The 21,078-nt window shown below is 42.2% G+C and overlaps 1 protein-coding gene across 1 annotated transcript in view; it reads left to right on the top strand.

Moving 5' to 3' along the window:
• LOC127209823 (disintegrin and metalloproteinase domain-containing protein 32-like) overlaps positions 1–21,078 on the top strand; it is a 50,772-nt gene continuing 29,694 nt past the window's right edge. Inside the window, exons 1-9 of the mRNA XM_051169465.1 lie at positions 1–284; positions 10,993–11,054; positions 12,413–12,488; positions 13,323–13,399; positions 14,575–14,749; positions 18,539–18,607; positions 19,762–19,833; positions 20,033–20,199; positions 20,964–21,045. Of these exons, the coding sequence (XP_051025422.1) occupies positions 174–284; positions 10,993–11,054; positions 12,413–12,488; positions 13,323–13,399; positions 14,575–14,749; positions 18,539–18,607; positions 19,762–19,833; positions 20,033–20,199; positions 20,964–21,045 (891 nt within the window). The 5' untranslated portion in view covers positions 1–173. The remainder of the gene's footprint in view (positions 285–10,992; positions 11,055–12,412; positions 12,489–13,322; positions 13,400–14,574; positions 14,750–18,538; positions 18,608–19,761; positions 19,834–20,032; positions 20,200–20,963; positions 21,046–21,078) is intronic.

The raw sequence follows: 21,078 nt of genomic DNA, 5'->3' as shown, positions 1-21,078 counted from the left end.
ACACTTTGTGAATTAATATATCGTTTGCACAGAGGCCACGCTAATTCTTCCCTGGCCAATTCCAGTTTTAGTACATGTACCCATGAAGGGAGCATTAGAATTTCCAACGTAGCACACAGTGATGAGCCACTCATGTTGGCTACATAAACCTTATGGAAGAAACATTGAATTAAATGAAAGGAAAGGCTGCTAAGCTAACTGTTTTTATTCTCTTTTCAGATTCTCAAAGTTCATTTCCGCAAGTTGTATCTCCAGAGAAAATTGAAGATGGAACAAGCTCCGACGTAAGAAACATTTTTTTTCACAGTACACATTATTATGTAAAATTTTTTTACTTGTATTGCATAGCTATGAAACACATAAATCATATTGTAGTATTATATATGTATCTAATATTACTACTGATAATGCATGTAAGGCTCTTATGGTAAAAGCAAACACAAAAGTTAGGATGGTCTGCTTAAAAAACCATTTGTCAATTTTTCATAGTATTTTTGGCAGTTTACATATATAAAATAATAGAGAAAACTAAGTGTCTCTCTTGACATTAGGAGATGTATGGAGATCCAAGAGGAGAATAATATTCTACAAAATGGCCAATTTTCTTAATACCTGTTAACAAGAATCTTTTTCCTTATGCTTCATCTCTGTACCCGTAGACCTCAAATAAGAGAATTTTTATGCTAATATTTTAGAAAGCAAAATAATTTATTTTATTCATTGATTTAGAGTTGTTGTTTTGTTATGTTAAGTGTCTTTAGAAGTTTTAAAAATAAACATTTAAATGTACTTGCCTTATAGGTGATAAATCTGTGTGCATGCATGTGCACGTGTGTGCATGTGTGTGTGTGTGTGCATATGCACGTGTGTGCACATGTGTTTATACATGGAATCCAGAGGCCAGTTTCTTGGGAACTTGGCACATTGTTTTGGGAGGCAGGATCCCGTACTGACCTGGAGCTGCCCAGCGAGCCCCAGGAAACCTGTTGTCAGCTTTCCCAGCACTGGCATTATGAACACGTGCTGATCACAACTGTCTTTTTGAAATGTGTGCTCTGGTTTTCAAAAACCAGTCTGTGTTCTTGCAAGGCAAGCATTTTACCGGTTGAGCTATCTCTCCAGCATGCGATCATCTTTTGAAACATTTTTTATTAGCATATGTTGCTTGTACAAAGTTGTCCATTTCTTCCCTGCCTCTTCCCTGCCTCTTCCCTGCCTCTTCCTTGCCTCTTCCCCTTCCCACTGTTGTACTTCTTCTCCCAGATAGCCCCCTTCCGTTCTCCTATGAGATCTGTGATCTAGTTTCCATTTCCACATATGGGGGCAACACGTGGAATAACTAACGTTTACTGAAGCACAACTTTCATGCTGCAGAATTCGCCCGTGATAATGAACGCCTTGATTATGAGCATGCAGCCAGCAAACATGGCACATTCTTCTGCCCCAAATCGTCCCCTTGCCCAGTTGTGGTTTATGTCTCTTCCCATCCCCAGACCTCAGCAACCATTGATGATCATGTGTATTTTAATTAGGTTTATCTGCTTTTAACAGTTATCAGGTCATTGCTTTCTTAAAAGAAATATGGGGCATCACATTTATTTATCCATTTATCGTGGATAGGCATTTGGCTTGTCTTTGGATATTGGCTATTATGAAAAATTGTTAATGAATATAAGTGCATGCACTCTTGTGTTTCTTCCTTCTGGCTATGCTCTTAGCAGTGAAATAGATAGGTTCATGCTTGAGGCATTTAGAAGCTGCTATGCAGTTTTCCACAGTGTGTGTGAGCACATCAACTTATACTTCACATGAGTAATATGGAGGCATTCTGGCTTTTTGATGTGATGATGGGCATTGGCTGTGGTGAGGGCTGCTTTGGTTTTCAGTCACACTCTCCTCTTAAGTGTCTGCCAGGTTCCCAGAGCCCACTAGCTATCAATGCACCTTTCACTCAAATGCTGCTTCAAATCATTCATCCACTTTTAAGTCATGGTTTCCTCACCTTTGAGTCCTAAGAGTTCGTTAGACAGTCTTTTCTAGTTCTTTGTTCAATGCATGAGTTGCCCCAACTTATGGCTTAATCTTTCATGAAGATGTTCGAAGTACAAACGTTTTCACTTTTGATGATGTACAGTTTCTCAAGTTTCCCTTTATGGATCTTGTGGTTGGTTTTGTATTTAAGAAGTGTGTTAAGGAGCTCCTGTTGTGACTGTATGTGGAGACGGAGTCTTCAGGGATGGGCCTGAAGCTGAATGCGGTCCTAAGGTAGAGATCTTGCTTAGTCAGGGTTCCATTGCTGTGAAGAGCCACCATGACCAGGGCAACCCTAATAAAAACAAACATTTAATTGGGGCTGGCCTACAGTCTCAGAGGTTCAGTCTATTATCATCATGGTGGAAAGCATGGCAGCACATATGCAGACATGGTGCTGGAAGAGCTGAGAGTTATAGTCTGGATGCAAAGGCACCCAGGAGGAGTCTACAAGTCCACACTGGGCGGAGCTTGAACATAGGAGACCCCCCCCCCCAAAGCCTGCGCCTACAGTGGGGCACTTCCTCCAACAAGGCCACACCCACTCCAGCAAGGCCACACCTCCCAATAGTGCTCTTCCCTATGGGCCAAACATTCAAACATTTGAGTGAGTCATTCCTAGTCAAGCCACCACAAGATATTAATCCAATAGTAGTGCACTTCTCATTTAGCGTGCTTTCTACAGCTGTGATGAACTCTAAGACCAGAAGCTGCTCGGGGAAAGGAGTTTCTTATCACACCTTATAGGTCCTGGTCCACTGGGTGCAGGGAAAACAGGGAAAGGGCTCAGAGCATGAACCTGCAGGCCGGAAGCGAGGTGGACCCAAGGAGGAGTCTGCTTTTTGGCTTGCCCTTCGTGGTTTGATCAGCCTGCTTTGTTCTGTTGCTTGGTTTTGTTTAAGATGGGGTTTCACTATGAAGCTCTGGCTTACCTACACCTTGTTTTATAGATGAGGCTGGCACCAAACGCACAGTGATTTACCTGTTTCTGCCTCCTGAGTGCTGGGATTTAAGGCATCAGCCTGCTTTCTTATACAAACCAAGAGTACCTGCCCGGGGTACTGCCCACAGCGGACTGGGCCCTCCCACATTAATCATTAATCAAGAAAATGCCTCACAGATTTGATTTGCCTACAGGTTAATCTGATGGAGCTATTTTCTCAGTGGAGGTTTCTATCTTCCTAGATGCCTCTAGCTTGTGTCAAGTTGACAACAACAACAATAACCAACAACCAAACAAAAATAATAAAACTAACACCGAAAACCCAATCCCTAACCATCGCAACTTCTAAGAGGAGAGACTACACAGGCGCATGTGTGCAAAGCAAGAGTTACAGGAGAACAGAAGGCAGAAGGAGCAGCCCCAGAGCTTGACTGTGCTGTCCTCCTTGTGGGGGAACTGGGATCGGGGTGGGGCTGCGGGATGGCGAGGTAGTGGTAGGGGGTGGTGGGGGTGGTGCTCCAAAACTGTGAGGAAACTATTTTCTCTCATGGAGGCTGATTGACAGTGGCTATATGCATTGTAGTGCTTGTTTCCTGTTCACCAGGATACAGAAGAGGTTAAGGGCATAGTCAGTTGTTAACTTGACCTCTGGGACAGGGGTTCTCAACCTGTGGCTTGTGATCTCTCTGGGGGTTGAACAACCCTTTCACAGAGGTCACCTAAAGACTACCGGAAAACACAGATATTTACATTAGGTTTCACAACGGTGACAATATTACAGTTATGAAGTAGCAATGAAAATAATGTTATAGTTGGGGGGCCACCACAACATGAGGAACTGTATTAGAGGGTCGCAGCGTTAAGAGGGTTGAAGAGCTCTGTTCTGGGAAGAGGAACGCTGCAACGAGGAGCTGCCTTCATTGGATTGCCCGTGGCCACATCTGTGAGGCGCGTTCTTAATTCCTAATTGATGTAGGAAGGCCCGCCCACTGTGGGCAGGCCTAGCCAATGGCAAGTCCCAGGCTATATAAGAAAGGTAGCCTATCGCAAGCCTTGGAGCAAGGCAGTAAACAGTGTCCTTCCGTGGCCTCTGCCTCAGTTCTTGCCTTGGCGCCCCTGGATGTTGGGCTATAAACTGTGAGTTGAAAGAAACCGTGCTCACCATGTTGCTTTTAGTCGGTATTCACCTCAGAACAGAAACTGAACTAGGCCAGGTTTTGTAACAGATCCCTAAGAACGTGGACACTCGTCTGGAACTGTGTGGAGCGACGGCAGTAAATACTAGATTGTCTGAAGGGATTGAATCATTGGCTGAGGCTCTGATGAGGGTCCAGGATGAAACATTTAGAGAGTGAGCGAGTGTGTAGTCATGACTAGCACCTCGATAGAGCAGCAACAGGATTCCCGGTGAGGTCATAGGTGGAGGTGAGAACCCTTTTCACAGGAATGGCACACTTGCAGAGTCTTGGTTGTGAAGATTGAACATAATTGTGCTCCAGCATTTGTGGTAGGCAGGATGGCGAGCAGCAGCTTGGTGGTATAGCAAGGCACTGAACGGAAGCATGGCCCGTGGTTCCCATGAACAACGCCTGCAGTCATATATGGGAGAGCTGCGAGAAACTCAACGAGTTGTTAGGTAAGAAGAGTGGCACCCGAAGATGTAGACGACTCTCAGCCAATGGGTATTTTAATAGTAAAGAACCATGTTTTGGAGCTCCTGTGCTTGGTGTCTCTTCACTCCGCAGTATGTTTACTTTCTGTTCAAAGCCTTTGAATGTCACTCAATGCCGTTTGTCAATCTTTGTTGTTATTTCCTGAGCTATTGGGGTCTTACTCAGAAAATCCCTGCTAATGACGTTATCTTGAAGTGTTTTCCCACATCACTTTGAAGTTTCAGGCTTTGTAGGAACCAGGACCGACTGGGCTGCCTGCCTGTCTTAATGTTTCATGTCCTGTTTCTAGCAGCTTCCATGTCTGTGTTTATGTTGGTTAGCTAGTCATGTTTACTGCTCTGAGAACTCACCCCTCCCCTTCTCAGGACTTTTCCTCCTGTGTGCAATCACCTCTTGAGAGATTTCACCTGCGAGTTGCAGTCCTGTTTTGCTGTCTATAAGAAGGCTCTTTGAACACTGAATAAAAACTGCTGCTGCTGCTGCCGCTCTTTTAGCATGAAGGACCCGCTGTGTGTGTACGTGTGTGTGAGTTAAATACGCAGTCCCTCGCCCTTGACTCGGTACTGTGGTGGCGCAGGCGCCAAAAGGTTTCACATTAAGCTCTTTGGTGTATTCTGAGGAACTTCTAAACAAGGATACCCAGACGCTGTTCCCTCCCCCCCCCACAATGTATATGTCTTGTATTCCTTATGACCCCACTGGTCTATGTGTGTATGTTTGCTCTACACCACTATGGGGGTGTAGTACACTTCGAAGTCAGGTGTTAGAATCCTCCATGGTTGCTTGCTTGTCTCAGGATTGCTTTGGTTACTCAGAGCCTTTTGTGGTTCCATATGAATTTTAGAATTGCTTTTCTATTTCCATGAAGCACACCACTGAAGTTTTAGTGGGGGTTTTATTAATTGCAGATAATTTTCAGCAATATGGCCATTTTTACAAGTCTGCCACAGAAGTACCCCCACTATCCTGGTACCAATTTCTGCTTAGTTAGGTGACTATTGCTATGATGAAACACTATGGCCAAAAGCAAGCTGAGGAGGAAAGGGTTTGTTTGGCTGACATTTCCACCTTATAGTTCATCACTGAAAGAAGTCAGGACAAGAGCTCAAGTACAACTGGAAGATAAAAGTATTGAGAGAGGGGCTAGAGAGATGGTTCAGAGGTTAAGAGCACTGGCTGGCCTTCCAGAGGTCCTGAGTTCAATTTCCAGCAACCACATAGTGGCTCACAACCATCCATGATGAGATCTGGTGCCCTCTTCTGGCAGGCAGGCATACATGCAGGCAGAACATTGTATACATAATAAATATAAATCTTTAAAAAAGAGTGTTGAGAGGAAATGAGTTGATGGAGGCTTGGCTTGTGAAGTTCAGAGGGATGTTTGAAATTCACTTACAAAACTGTCTTGGGGATGATGCGTATTTTGAGTTAAGAGTCTGGGGCTGAAGAAGAATCAACTGTAATGAACAAGAGACCAGAGCCAATAAAGTAGGGCCCTTTGTTTTATGGTGACAATAGATGCTGGTTAGCTGGAGCTAAGAAATTAGAGGTGACTAAGACGAGGCCAACATCACAAGGTGATGCCTTCTGGTAGTGTTTTCTCAGGGTCGGCAACATAGAAGCTGTGGTCCTGAAGCGGCCAAGGCTGCACCTTGCACCAGCAGCTGAACTTGTTAGTGTTAGGAGTCACCCAGGTGGGACTGGTTTTAAAGACATGAAGGGAACATGGTGAGCAGCTGGGGTTTGACACTGTGTGGTGGCAGGGCTGGAGTCCCTGAAGGGAGCCTGGGAGAGACTATTGGTGGAAGTGCAGCCCGGTTTCGGTAGATTACCCCAGCATTTTGGAGATGTCTGTATTGCAGGATGACCACACCAACAGTGGAGTGGGGGCAGCCAGAGCCTAAGAGACAAACTGTGTGCTGCAGAGGGCAGAGCCAGAGAAACGCCCAGGCCTTTTGGAGGAGCCGGGATGGTCTGAGTGAATCCTAGACGTTGGACGTTCAAGTTGTTTGCACTGTGGGAGTTTGGTTTTGCTTTGATCTGATTGTGACTGTCCCTGGTTCTTATTTTTTGAAGTAAAGACATATTTAATGTATATTTTTTGATTTTATTGGAGCACACAGTTGAGAGGCTTTGTTTTGTTTTGTTTCCGAGACAGGGTTTCTCTATGTAACCTTGGCTGTTTTGGACTTGCTTTGTAGATCAAGCTGGCCTCTCAGAAATTCGCCTGCCTCTGCCTCCCTGTTACAGGTGTGTGCAAAGATGCCCAGTTGAGACTTTGAATTTTTAAAAGAGATTTTTTGATTTTGAAAGAGACCTGAGATTTTTACAGAGACTGAACTTTTAAAATGTAGAGCATTTTCTTAATTAGTGATTGACGTGGGTGGGGCCATCCCTGGGCTGGTGGTCCTGGGTTCTATAAGAACGCAGACTGAGCAAACCATGACGAGCAAGCCAGTAAGCAGCATCCCTCGATGGCTTCTGTGTCAGCTCCTGTGTCCAGGTTCCAGCCCTACTTGAGTTCCTGTCCTGACTCCCTTCAGTGACATACTACAATGTGGAAGTGTAAGCCACATACACCCTTTCCTCCCCAGCTTGGCTTTGGCCATGGTTTTTCGTCATAGCCATTGCAACCCTAACTAATACTGTGTGTGTGTGTCTGTGGGTATGTGCACATATGAATGGATGCCTGTGGAAGCCAGAGGGGTTGGAACTCCGTGGAGCTGGAGTTACACGCAACCTTTAGCCACTTGACGAGGGCGCTGGGAACAGAACTCAGGTCTTCTGAAAGAGCAGTGCATGCTTCAGCCTTGAGCCCTGGTCACGTGACTTTCGCCTTTGCTACTATATTTCTTGAGCCACCTTTACATTGCTCGAATGAGACTAACCTGATCACAATATATGATGCTTCTAACGTGATGCTGGGTGCCATTTACAAGTATTTTATTGATGATCTTTGCATCTCTAGTCGTCAACAGAATCGGTGTGTAGTTTTCTTAGCTGCCTTTGGGTGTCCAGATGATGCTGATGCTGGCTTTGTGAACGAGCACAGAAGCACACTTCCCTTCTCCACTGTACCGACATCTGAGGAGGATGCTCAGTTCTTTTGAAGGGCCTGGCAGAATGTCTTGTTTTTGTCTCTCTTTGCTGTTGATAGAGTTTTTAATTTCATATTTGATCTATAAGTTTATTCATTTGTAGGAATGTATTGAAATATATTAAATATTTCCCAACAGTCTTTTTGGATCTCGGTAGTATCTGTTGTTTCATCCCATTCTAATCTCTAATTTTATTATTTTGCATCTTTCCTCTATTTTTATTTTTCAGTTTAAGGATTTGTCAATCTTTATTTTTTATATTTTTCCAAAATTTGACTTTGTTTTAACAATTGAATGATTGAATAGTTTTTTATTTTTAATTTTTAAAATCTTAGCTCTGATATTATTTCTTTGCTTCCAATTTTGGTTTGGTTGTACTTGTTTTTAACAAGACTTTCACACAAATCATTAGGTTGTTATTTGGGATCCTTCTGATTTTTCTTTAAATCAACAATGTTTTCCAAGATTTCTCTCTCTCTCTCTCTCTCTCTCTCTCTCTCTCTCTCTCTCTCTCTCTCTCTCTCTCCCTCTCTCTGTGCACCATGTGTCTGCAGGTATCCACAGAAGTCAGATGAGGGTGTCAGATCCCCTGAAGTTGGCATCACAGGCAATTGTGAGCCATTTAATGTGGGTTCTGGGAACTGAACTCAGGTCCTTTGGAAGAGAATCAGGTGCTCTTTGCCCCTGAGCCATCTCTCCAGACCTGTCTTTTTTAAAGCTAGAATGTTAAGATGTTAATGTTAAGTTTTTGTTTGAATGACATGGCCATCACAGACATATATTTAGATACTTGGACCCTGTAGCTTTTAGTCTTTTTTATATTTCTTTAACTGCTTTGTTTGTGAGTTCTCCCAACCGTCTCTTAATATCTTTTCCGGCTCAGCTCAGCTTCTCCTGGCTCAACTGCCACCACTGTCTTGTCTTCTCACTCTGCTAGCTCAATTCGCTTTGAACTGTTTCTTATTCTTACTCTGCCCAATCTCTTTTCTTTTTCTCTTTAGCCATACTCAGTCTTCTTTCTTCTTGTATCAACTGTCCTCTCTGACCCCATTCTTCTGTCTCCTGGACCCTACTCCTGCCTACTCCCCAGTCCTTCTACTTGCTCCTCCTCCTCCTCTCTCCTTATACTCTCTCCCAGCTCTCAGCCTCTGCTGGCTTTTTATACTCTTTCTTGTTCTCAGAAGTCCAAGAGCCAACTGACCCTGAAGGGCTTAGTGTCATTTAAAGGGTGAGGTACATAAAATATTTTATACTATAGGTCTCCACTTGGTGGAACTGTTTGAGAAGGATTAGGAGGTGTGGCCTTGTTGGAGGAGATGTGTCACTGGGGGTGCCCTTTGAGGTATCAAAAGCCCACGCCATTGCCAGTTACTTCCTTGCCTTGTGGTTGGTCATCTCAGGGTGTGGGCTCTCAGTGCAATGCCTGCTTGCCTGCCTGCTGCCATGCTGCCCAACATGGTAGTCATGGACTCACTCTCTGAAACTGTAAGCCACAATAACTTTTAACTCTTTCTTCTCTAAGTTGCTTTGATCATGGTGTCTTCATAGCAGCAGAAGAGTAACTGAGAGCCACCTTTGCTGCATGTCTTAGATTTTATAGATTGGATTTTCATTGTAGGATTTTGAAATCCCTTTAATTGCTTCAATAGCCCATGCATTATTTTAAATTCTATTACTTAATCTTCATTTGCTTCTATGGCTCCTGAATTTTCTCCTGTTGCTGATTTCTGATTTATTCCATTATGATCTGTTAAGTTTCAAGAAGAGTGTTTCAATTTCTTTTTTTTTTTCAATTTCATCTTGTATTTATTTTGGATGTATTTATTTTATGTGTAAAGTTGTTTGCCTGCATATATGTCTGTGTACTGGATGCATGCCTGGTACCCACAGAGGTCAGACTAGGGCATCAGTTTCCCTATAAATGGAGTATGGATGCTTGTGAGCCACTGTGTGGATACAGGGAATCAGACCTGGGCACTCTAAGGAGCAAGTGCTCTTAACTGTGAGCCATTATCTCCAACCCTTTATTTTGTATTTTTAAAGACTTGCTTTATTGTATAGGATGCCATGCATTTTGAAGAAAGTCTGTTTGATATGAGTACTGAATAAATCAAAAGCACTGGGGCCATTAGGGTCTCTCTGGTGCTGGGTTGTGCAGTCAGGTCTGGTACTGGGTTCCAAGATGAAACCCAGTGCTTTTGCCAATCCTGCAGGCAGAGTCTCGTGTTTCTTATACCTTGATTCGCCACACCTGATGAAAGCTGTTCCTGGCTTCTCGCTAAGGTGCATCTAGAAGCTCAGTCTGAAAATGCTAACCTGGAATCGGGAACCCATGGTTCTGCCCAGGTCTGGGTTCACAGCCCTGGCCCTCTACTTTTTAGTATGAAGGTCTGAAGTTAGCCCCTCTTCCCTCCCGCAAGCAGGGAGCCTCTCCACAGCGTGCTGTCTGGATGTGTGAAAGGTGCGCTGTGAGGTAGGCACCTCTTCCCTTCCTGCCTTCTGTGGTACATCTTTTCATAATGGTAAAACCAGGCACTCAGGTCTGCCCCTGCTTTGGTTTTCTTGGCTCTCCTGCGTGAAGGCAGATATTTCTGTGGGAAAATGGCCTCTGAAGTGTTTTATTCAGCTACCATCTTGCTCTCTTCCCAGAAGTGGAATTCCTTAGTCACTAAACGTCTTCACTTGCCATCTGTTAGAAGCTTAAACATAATTTTATCATCATTCAGCGGATTGCCTGTGGCCTCCGTAGACGGACCCGTCTGCTTGCTCCACGGCCTCACTCCAGCTCTCCATTTATTCAGCAAGTGAAGGGAACATATGCTGTGGCGTGCCATGGCAGCACAGGTGAAGAACTGTCCCTGGCAACTCAATTTCCCACAACCGTTCTGTTTCTGTTTTGAGAAAGGATTCGTCTGCAAACTATGTAGGGAACAGATGGGGTGCTTCCTGCTTCTGTGCAGCTAGGAAGAGACTGCGGACAGCATGTTCTTTCATAGGTGGTTAGGATTTAGTGACACGGGGAGTTCTAATCTTGTGTATATCACGAGTGGTTTGTCTGTGTGGCAATGAAGGGTTATATGAAAAGTTAAACATCTGAAATATTTTGCTGTGGATTTTCAACACAGGCAGCCTATGATGAGTTTACCAGTTATTTGAAACAGGCTTGGTGTGGGGTTGGTTGATTTTGAGTTGCTGTTTGGTTCACCTTGAAATCTGTCCTCACTCTCAGTTTTTCTGCCCTCTCCAGGAACAGATATCCTATGTTATTCCAATAAACAAGAAGCGGTACACTGTGCACCTCCAGAAAAGGTGATTTAAAAAAAAATTCTTTAGCTTGATATTTCATTTTATTTCTTTGAAACTGTTTACCTCTAAGAGCAGTGGAGTGTAAGAGCAATAGTATATATAGCTCTCATTAGAGCTGCCAATTGTCTACTGCTTCTACCATCCCTGACACAACCAAAATATGCCCAGTAGGGGCTGGACTGAATACTCAGTGTGAGAAGAAAGACAATGTAACTGGATGCCATAGAAACATGCAGAGAGGATGGGCAGTATTGAGATGCAGGAATGTGTACAGATGCAGAGAGGCAGGAAGAAAGCTGGAGGAAGGGTGAGCTCATGAACAGTGAGGGAAAGACGGTGTCCAGCGAGCCACCAGGGCTGAAGCCTTGCAGGTGCTCATCCTTAACTGCAGCCTGCCATTCAGGCCTGACTGACAGCTGAGGGCGCCACTGCCAGTCTGTGTGAGACCAGGTTCAGTGGAGAACCCGAAAGCTGCAGATTGGGTGTTCACTTAAGCTGGAGGGAGGGTGAAAAGTAAAACTGAAACAACGTACTGTGTGGGGAGTGTGGCACCACAAGAGTGTTGAGCTCAGGCTTGAGTTTTAGTGTATACGCTAAGGATAATAGGACTTTTCTTCAACCACATTATCAAAACCATCCATATTTATATCTAATAGATTCTGTATTAATATACAGACTATATAATGTATTGTTTATAATGTTATGATATATTTTATATTCCATATTTTAATTACATAATATAATTATATATACCATAGATTATAGTATGTATGGGATATAATATATCATATAATAAGTTACATAATATATATTAAATATATACTATACTGTCATAAATTTTACAGATTTATATTATATATACTTATAAATGCAACATATAATTATAAAATGTAATATATATCTATAAATATAAATATAATAATATAATGTCATATAATATATAAATATACACACACTGGTGCATAAATCCATTAAAGCACATGCATACACATAAGAAAGTAAGTCTTTTTGAAAAATAAAAGGAACACATTAAGTTGGGGAAATTATTTTAAGGAAATGTGTATTATTTTGCATAAAGTGTAATGCGTGTCAAAGGAAATGCTACCGTTATGTTAAAAGTTGGCTTTTTTTCTAAAGCTCTAGAGAATTGAGCTAGTTTTTAAGGCCCTCTAATTTCTGCCCAAACTACTTATCTCTGCTGTTGTAGCTAGAATGTCCCCAGAGCACACTCAGGTTAATGGGCATGGTTGTGTTCCAATAAAGTTTTATTTACAGAAATATGGGGGGGGGGGAGAATTTACCGATGGCTGCTCTGTTGTTTGTAAAAGAGTAACTCAGAATTCTCTCTTTTCTGTACTTAGATATTTTTTAGCAGATCATTTTATGGTTTATTTGTATAATCAAGGATCTATGAGTTCTCATTCTTCAGACATCCCGGTAAGATCTAAGTTATTTTTATGAAATTTCAGAAAACTTTAAAAGAGCTGAGTGAATGGTGTCTCTATGCACAAGACTTTCGGGACCCATAGGGGTGCGCTTAAAGTAGTTCTCAGTCAGTGCACACTTCTTGGTGGAGTTAAATTAGTGGCCTGAGGGCCTTTCCTGGGTACTGCCTGTAGGCTACTGTGGCAGCCAGCCTTCCTGAGAAGAGGAAGGTGAGTGAAAGTAAAGTAACCTTGCTAAAAGCATGAGTGCAGAGAAGCACAGATCAAAACCTTTCGCACCCACTGTCCCCACTGCACACATACGTCAGCCCTACCCTGTCTTCCACCTGTGTTCTCTGCCTCTCCACTGACCTTGCTGATCCACCCTTATTTATTTATTATTATGTATTCAGTGCTCTGCCTGCGTGTACCCTTGCACACCAGAAGCGGGCATCTGATCACAGTATAGATGGTTGTGAGCCACCATGTGGTTGTTGGGAATTGAACTCATGACCTCTGGAAGAGCAGTCAGTCAGTGCTCTTAACCACTGAGCCATCTCTCCAGCCCCTGGCCCCCTGCTTCTGTCTTTGAAAGTGAAATGCTTTCTGTATCACTCCTGGCCCTTCAAGCTTCCAGAGCCTTGCGCAGTAATGCGCTTCCCTAGGCAGCACATTGTGATAATTTTCAGGGCTCCCAGGAGAGTTTCTGAGTATCGCTTTATGCATGCTGTTGCCGATCATGGGTTTGTGAGCAGTATCCAGCCAGGTCTGTCTACTTTCAAAGCAGGAAGTAACTTGAAAGTCTCGCGAGTTCCTCGCTAACCGCTTCCCTCTTCCTTATCCCCAGGATCAGTGCTACTATGAAGGACACATCAAAGGCTACCCGAACTCCGTTGCCACCCTCAGCACGTGCTCCGGACTGAGGTTACTGGTTTTCTCCCCCTCTGGCGGTGATATTTGGCCACAGCGAAGGCATTAGGCTTCTGCTCCTGCGCAGCTGGGGCAGATCTCTCACCGATTCACCAGACAGGGTCCCAGTGGTCTGGCGTTTCTCTCCCTTACTTTGCAGACCTGAGATAATCTAACTTCTGGAGGGTTTAGACTTCCTCATAGTCTTACTCTCAGCTTACTTTTTTCTTTTTTTTTAAACAACAGAAAAGTCAATAGAATGTCCTGGGTTGCCAGAGCAAGGTTTAAAATGGCTTATTAGTTTTTTCAACAAATAGAATTTTTACGATACCTACCATGTATCTTAGTGTTTGGAGATAAAAGTAAAATAAATGAATCTTGCTTTTTCTCATGAAATTTATCTTTACAGCAAGGGGACAAGTCATATCTTTGTAATTATTAATTAAATACTCTTTTTTTTTGTTGCAATAATAACAGTACTTTCTTTAACTCTTGAACTATTTGGTTTCTTCTTTTATGTTTTGGAGAGGTTTCAGTCTTTCTCCGTTTTTAGTGTATATTTTCGGAGCTTCCTGTGTGAAGCCCTGAAATTCAAACCTGAAGCCAGTTTCTCATGCGGAAGTGACATACTGGGCTACCTCAATTCAGGGAAGCAGGGGTCTGCAAACTGATTGCCTCGTCAGAATCCTGCTTTTTGATGCCTTGTTCAAACTATACGTCCAACCAAAATGAATAAGTATCAGTTTGCAAACACTGCTACGTTTCATTTTCATTAGTACGATTGCTGATGTACATTTTTTTTTTATTATAAAAGCTATGTAACCAGCTTTTCAAAGTTCTGCAAACTAGAGAGAAATGTATTAACATCTCAGTTTGCTGTGTACTACTAAGCTGTCCCTGACTGAGGCAGATGGAAATTAGTTGACTACTGTCACACTGTGAGCCTAGGAAGTTAAAACTAGTTTCTATTAGTCTTTAACAACTTCTTCTATTAGTAATTAACAGCAACAACAAAGAAATGGAAAATAGGATTTTTTGTGTTAGAGAAATTGTTTTTCTCTTAAAAGTCATTTCTAAGACAGGTTTTGAGTCAAAGTGATGGACTTTGATTGTTTTTATTGGATGCTCTCAGAATTTCATAAGAAAGATTTTATAAAAAGCACTTAACAGCTTTACTCTTAATTTTGCAGAGGAATCCTGCAGTTTGAAAATGTGTCTTATGGAATCGAGCCCCTGGAATCTTCGAGTACACTCCAGCATATTGTTTATAAATTAGGGAACAGAGAGAATGAATTAACAATTTTTAACAAAAATAGAAGAAACTTAGAGATGCCAATGAACTATGACATTTTTGTCAACAAAAAAGTGAGTTTTGTATTATTTTACCTTCAAAGCACTTGTTTGTTCCAATTAAAAAGTAAACCACACACACACACACACACACACACACACACACACACACTCATGCACACACGCATATGTGTGTGTGTATACAGTTTTCCCCTGAGCCACATCCTATCACCTACCTTGTATTGTTCAGTTTGTTTTAGTTTTAGGGGTTTTCTCTGTTTGTTTGTTTTTATTCTTATTATCATGCACAAAAATATCTGAAAAGAAGCAATGTCTGCAGAGACCGATTGTCTGACGAGAAGAATTTCAGTACTGTCCAGAGATTAGAGAGTTGCAGGTCTAAAGCCTGGTTACTTTATCTTAGGTCTAGCCTGGGAACAGTTATTCCTTCTCTGCCTCTGTGTTAGAACTACCATCTTGTGACTAAATAGAAAGTGTTTGGGATCTGTAACTTGGCAGACCACTAGCTTCCATCAACGCTAAGGCTAAATACATCGGAGAGCATCTTGGGCCTGCAGAGAAGCTTTTCCCATCTTCATCCTGTACTCACCTTTCTTACGGACCCCACAGTATAGTTTAAAGTTACCTTGATTTAAGAATTTTCTTCTCTGAAAATATAAAAAACTTCATGAAACTGATTCCACATTGAAACATGAAACTTGGGGTAATCTAAATCTGTGTTCCTGGGCTGTGGTCACTCAAAATGGCTCCAAAAGAAACTAACTCTTATTCCCTTTGAGATAAAAGAGCGAGTTTTGCATCAACATTAGCATAGTTAAATATGTATATAACTGAAATGCCCAGGCTGACTGTCCAGGCCACACCTTGGACAAGGACATGGTTATTCTTCCTAGGTGTAGGTCTGAAGGAGAGGTGGGATTGGACCAGCTCATGCTGATGTAAATAACTGTTTGCTCAAGAGCACAAGGTGTGCCCTGAAAAATCTACCTGGGTAGGGTCATGCCGGACAGTTCTTCTAGGGACATTTAAATAATAAGGTGGAAAATAATTGATGTCTTCCTTTGACTTTCATGTGTTTACATGTATATATATAGCCACAGACATGGACATACACCTATTATAGAAATACTATGCCTTTCCAGTGAGAAATCATTCCACATACTTAGAAATGAGGGAAATCTCTTTACTTAAATGCCTGGCCAACTGTTGGTTATGCTCAACCAAGTATGTTTATATACATACATATATATATATAATTAATAAATATGTAACACATAGTTATAATATATATTATAAGTATACAAAGATTTTGTTAGCTTATATACATCTTAGGCTTATGCATTTTGCATACACTGCCATCCTTAAGTCTCTTCCAGGCCCTGGGCCCCAAGTTATACTTCAAACAGTTTAAACAGAGGCAGGAGACTGCAAATGTAGCTCTTAGGCAGATAGGAGATTTACACAGCAAAGTCATTGCACATTGCCAGAATCATTTGAAGCATACCAGTTGGTAATTGTGACCCTACACAGCATCCGTCTTTATGATAGATTTTAGGATCTTACCTTTCAACCTCTCTATTTGCTGCTTTCAGCAAATGCCACACATGCACTATCTGGGTCAGGGGCATAGAGAGTGCCTAACTTAACATTTCAGCTTTGCATTACCTTAGGCTATACAAGCTGGTTCCATATGCACTACCAGGCAAATAAGGGTGTCTCCTACATTGTTGTCTTAAAGACAGGTTAAACAGACAGGCTGAGTACACAGTGGGACAGCAGTCTTAAGTGACCTCATGGTACAATATAAACTCTGGCTGTGAGGCCCAGCAAACAGTCTAGTCTTTTTAACTATAAAAAACATCTTCAGAGTACTGCATTGCCACATTATCCCAGCAACTAGCTCTCAGCTAGGGGTAGATTTTTGTACTTACCCTTTCCCTCCACCTTGGAATTTTGTCTGGCTTGTGCTAACCCAAGTCTTGTTAACTGCTGAGTCTGTATGTGCAACTGTTCTGTTGTGTCCCCTCCCAAGAAAAACTGTTTCCTCATAGTCACCTACCAAATCTGGCTCTTGCAGTCTTTCTGTCCATTCTTCTGAGCCTTGGGATAAAGGCATGTGATAGATTTATCCCACGTATGAAGTGTCCCTCCTTGCCTCTTCTGACTGGTTTTGCTTCACCAGCTATTGGAATAGTTACGTCTATGTGTTTCTTTGCTCCATTTACATGAAATACCTTTTCTGTCCTTTTTATCTTAAGGTAATGTCTGTCATTGATCAGGAGGCATTTCTTGGAAGAAGCAAAAAGATGTATCCCATTTTTTAATCCAATCTGTTAGTCTGTGTCTTTTTATTGGGGAAATGTAGACCATTAATATTTAGAATTATTGTTGAAATAAATGTAATAATTACTGTGATTCTCTCTCTGTGTGTGCATGTGCATGTGTGTGTGTGTGTGTGTGTGTGTGTGTGTGTGTGTGTGTGTTTAAAGAGAGGGGTTGGGGAGTGGAGCTGGAAGGATATGATGCTCCTTGGTGTGCAACCACAGGGCTTTGGGGTGACCTGAATTGCAGGAGGCTAGGAACATGCATGCAAGTAGCTTACTTAGGGACCACATTGGGCAGCTGGAGAGTCCCTGCATGAAAAAAGGCTGTGATATGGCCAGTTGAAAAGGGAAGGAGAAGGCTGGAGCTCCTGTGGTTTCTTGAGACTTACTGAGTTTAGGTATATTCATAATGCTTATTTTGGTTATTTGTGACGGCGTCTTGGGATTCACTCTTGTTTGCACAGAGCCCCACAGTTTTCCAGGGCAAAAAAAAAAATCTTCGTAACATTTCAAGGTCTTTCACAGCTTGTGTTTAGTCTTGGGCATGTGTGTGACCTTCTAGAGTTTGCCCAGTGTGGATACCTGAGCTTTTCAAAACCTTTCTTTGTCTACCCACCTTATGCTATCCTTTTCAGCCTCTTTACCATGTTGTTTCACAGCCTTCCTTTCATGCCTTGTTCTAGACAGCAGCTAATGTATTTGCCTTGAAATATTTTTACAAATGTCTTCTACAAGTCTACTCTGTGAAAGTTCCATGGCGAGAAATTGGAATGCTCTCTGGGCAAACCCTTTAGGAAGGCAACAGACAGCGCAAGCGCGTAGCCATAATCCTTTGAGAGCAACTTGGCAGTTGCCATCTCTGGTATCAAGTAACACAGAAAATGGAATGCCACCCCCATGGATGCCAGCGAGCTGGGTTTCCATGGTGAAATTTCACCGAACAGTTGCTAGCTGTTTTTATTTTCTGTTTTCCACTTAAGCAATGAATGCCCTGTTCCATTCCCTAAAGTATCTCCCTGTGTTTCTTACTGGGATGGCAGGATGTTCCCAGAAAGCACACATGGCAGTCAGAGGAGGCATTTTCTTTGCAGTTATTGACCAGCAGCTTTGATGAGGAGCCAGGGGAAGCCGACTCGCCTCTTGAAAGGTGTTTAGTTGTTGTATTGCAAAGCATGTGGTTCGAGGAAGGGGTGAAACACAGCTGTAGTTTCTTAGTCTTCAACATCTCTACAGTCTCTATCAGATCAAATAGATGCTTAAAAGTGCATGGTGCTTTGTTCCAATTTTAGTGTATGAGGCATTTGCAAGTTGCATGCTGCTGATCGACTGGGAGGCTGCACGATCCGTGTTCTCGTTACCAGACTCGATGCTCTAACACTCAGGCACCAGACATTAGTGTTCCCAGCTGCACAACCCCACCAGCACTTGGCCATGAGTGTTCCCCTGGCAGCTCAACACAGAGCTCTAAGTAAACGTGCCGTGAAAATGTAAATGTCTGCGTGCTTTTATTCTCTTCTAGCCAGAATCATCTTTAAGAAGCTCATTTCCCCTTTATCTCGAGATGACTGTTGTGGTGGACAAAACTTTGGTAGGTACTTTGGTTTTTCTTTTATATATTTGGTGTGGGACTGGAGAGTTGGGTCCGCAGTGAAGAATAAATTGTTTCTCTTCTAGAGAGACTCAGGCTTGCACACACACAATGACTCACAACCATCTGAAACTCTAGTCCCAGAGGACCCAGTGCCCTCTTCTGACCTCTGAGGGCACAAGGCATGCATGCTGGGCACAAATACACATTCAGGAAAAAATACTTATGCACATAGAAAAATAGATAAATCTTAAAAAAATATTTTAAGAGTTTCAAAATGTTGATGCACTTTGGCGTGAGTCCTCTTTAAATATTTTCTGTGAATGTGTGATGCCAGTGGCTAGAGGCGACTAAAATATCCCAGTTTTTTTCACTTCCTGTATGAGACGGCACGGTATAACGATTTGCGAACTGAAAACCAAATTGTTGGCGTGAAGCCATAGGAGACAAGCCAGGCAAGCCTGTAGAGCAAGAGGATATGCTAGGAAATCCAGAGTGTGTTTAGTCTTACAGCAGTGGCCAGCCTACCTGCTCATGCTGTACAGCACAGGCGGGTGGTGCTGTATCTTTCCTACACCCTTGTTTCCTGACAGGAAGGCATCTCCAGATCCTTGACTTCCATAAACAGCCAATTTATATGGCTTTAAAGGATGAGGGCATTTTTCAGGCTTCTGTCTGGTGGTACATATTTGATTATCACCCTTGTGGAATATTACAGAGAACACAAATGACACACGAGCAGCTCCATTCTCAGCATTGTGGGGCTCGCCAGGAATCCAGAATTGAGGTCAGAAGTAAGAAGAGTTGAGGAATGGGCCAATACTTGATTTGTTAGACTTCTGGGAAGGGCCAGAGGAGCCATTTAAAATGATGGGGCCTACAAGATGTTATCCTGGGTCCATCCATATTTCAACACTTCCATATGTGCCTGCTAGTGAGTGAGTATGTGTCTGTATATGTGTGTATGTGTTACATGTGTGAACGTGTATGTGCATTTGTGTACAAGTGCTCTGTAATAGTCTCACTTTGGGAATTGTGTAGCTCATTTGAAACACTGAACTCTACATCATCCTCAAACTTCAGATAGTAGATACAAATATCAAAAACATCATGCAAAACAGTATTTTAACTATAAAATTATTTATGTCTTTTAGTATGATTACTTGGGCTTTGACAGCATGATTGTAACAAATAAAATCATCGAAATTATCAGCCTTATGAATTCAGTAAGTAGTTTTCTTTTTAATCCCAGAAATTGTAATTTTGAAATTATCATCTGCACTAGCTTGATGTGGCATTTCTGAATACTTAAGTCATTCCTATAAACAGAGAGTGAATTTGTGAAAATTTCAAAATATTTTCTGGGGCAGGGCATTATACAATACGAGACTGACTTTGTGTATCTTCACTTCTTTTGTTTTCTAGGTGTTTACCCAGCTCAATGTGACAATTGTGTTGTCCTCGTTGGAGCTGTGGTCAGATAAAAACAAGATCTCTACAGTTGGCGAAGCAGATGAATTACTGCGTAGATTCTTAGAATGGAAGCAATCTTACCTTACCCTAAGACCTCATGATATTGCATACTTATTCATGTAAGAACGTTTGATACTTTATGAAGAGAGCAAAAGACTTGTGAGCTAGCTGAGTTCAGGGAGCTGTTCCTCATTTCTGATTGCTCGTGTGTTTTATTCAAGCCTCGTGCTTTCCAACTGCCAGGCGATGAAAATAGATGAACAACACTTGCTTGTGAGCCTATTAATCTTTTGTAAAACGATAGACTAAAATTTACAGAGCTTCCTCCGTTTTAGGGCTTTTAGGGTCAGAAACAGAATGAGAGCCTGCACTGTATCATGGCAGAGTCTGGCTCTCAGACGCTAAGAAAGGTCCAGGATTCATTTGGTAAAGTATGTGCTGACACAGCTGGCAAAGGCTGTTTATAAGGACTTCCACGGATAGATTTTTCTGCATTATTTGAAAATGTTAGTTTAAAGATGATACATGGTGGCTATACATTTATAGTTGCATTCAGATTAGAATTGCTAGCAACACATTTTAATCTATGCAGCAAGCTTGATTGTTGCCATTTGGTGGTAGTTTGGGTCAGCTGGGTCTAAGGAGAGAGCAGCATGACCAACAGAAGAAACATGGGTGCTTTGTGTATTTTGTAGATCAAGATCCCTTAGCCCAGTTTTCGTGAGACTCTTGCAAATTTCAAACAATTTGTGAAGTATTTAGCCTCTAAGCCCAGACTTACTTCAGAGTAGAAATTTTCTGAATTAGAGCCTTAAATTTTCAGGAATTCTTACAGGTAGGCTGCCCATTAGGATTAATTACAAACGTGTGCTTATGTATTTAGTTACAACGAGTACCCGAATTACATGGGAGCAACGTATCCTGGGAAGATGTGTACTGCCCACTACTCTGCAGGAATCACAATGGTATGGACTTACTCAGTCCTTAAGAAGGATGTG

This window comes from Acomys russatus, chromosome 27 (genome assembly GCF_903995435.1).
Source record: "Acomys russatus chromosome 27, mAcoRus1.1, whole genome shotgun sequence".
Classification (NCBI taxonomy): Eukaryota; Metazoa; Chordata; class Mammalia; order Rodentia; family Muridae; genus Acomys; species Acomys russatus.
The sequence above is the reverse complement of the archived record's forward strand: the minus strand, read 5'-3'. Positions and strand labels throughout refer to the sequence as shown.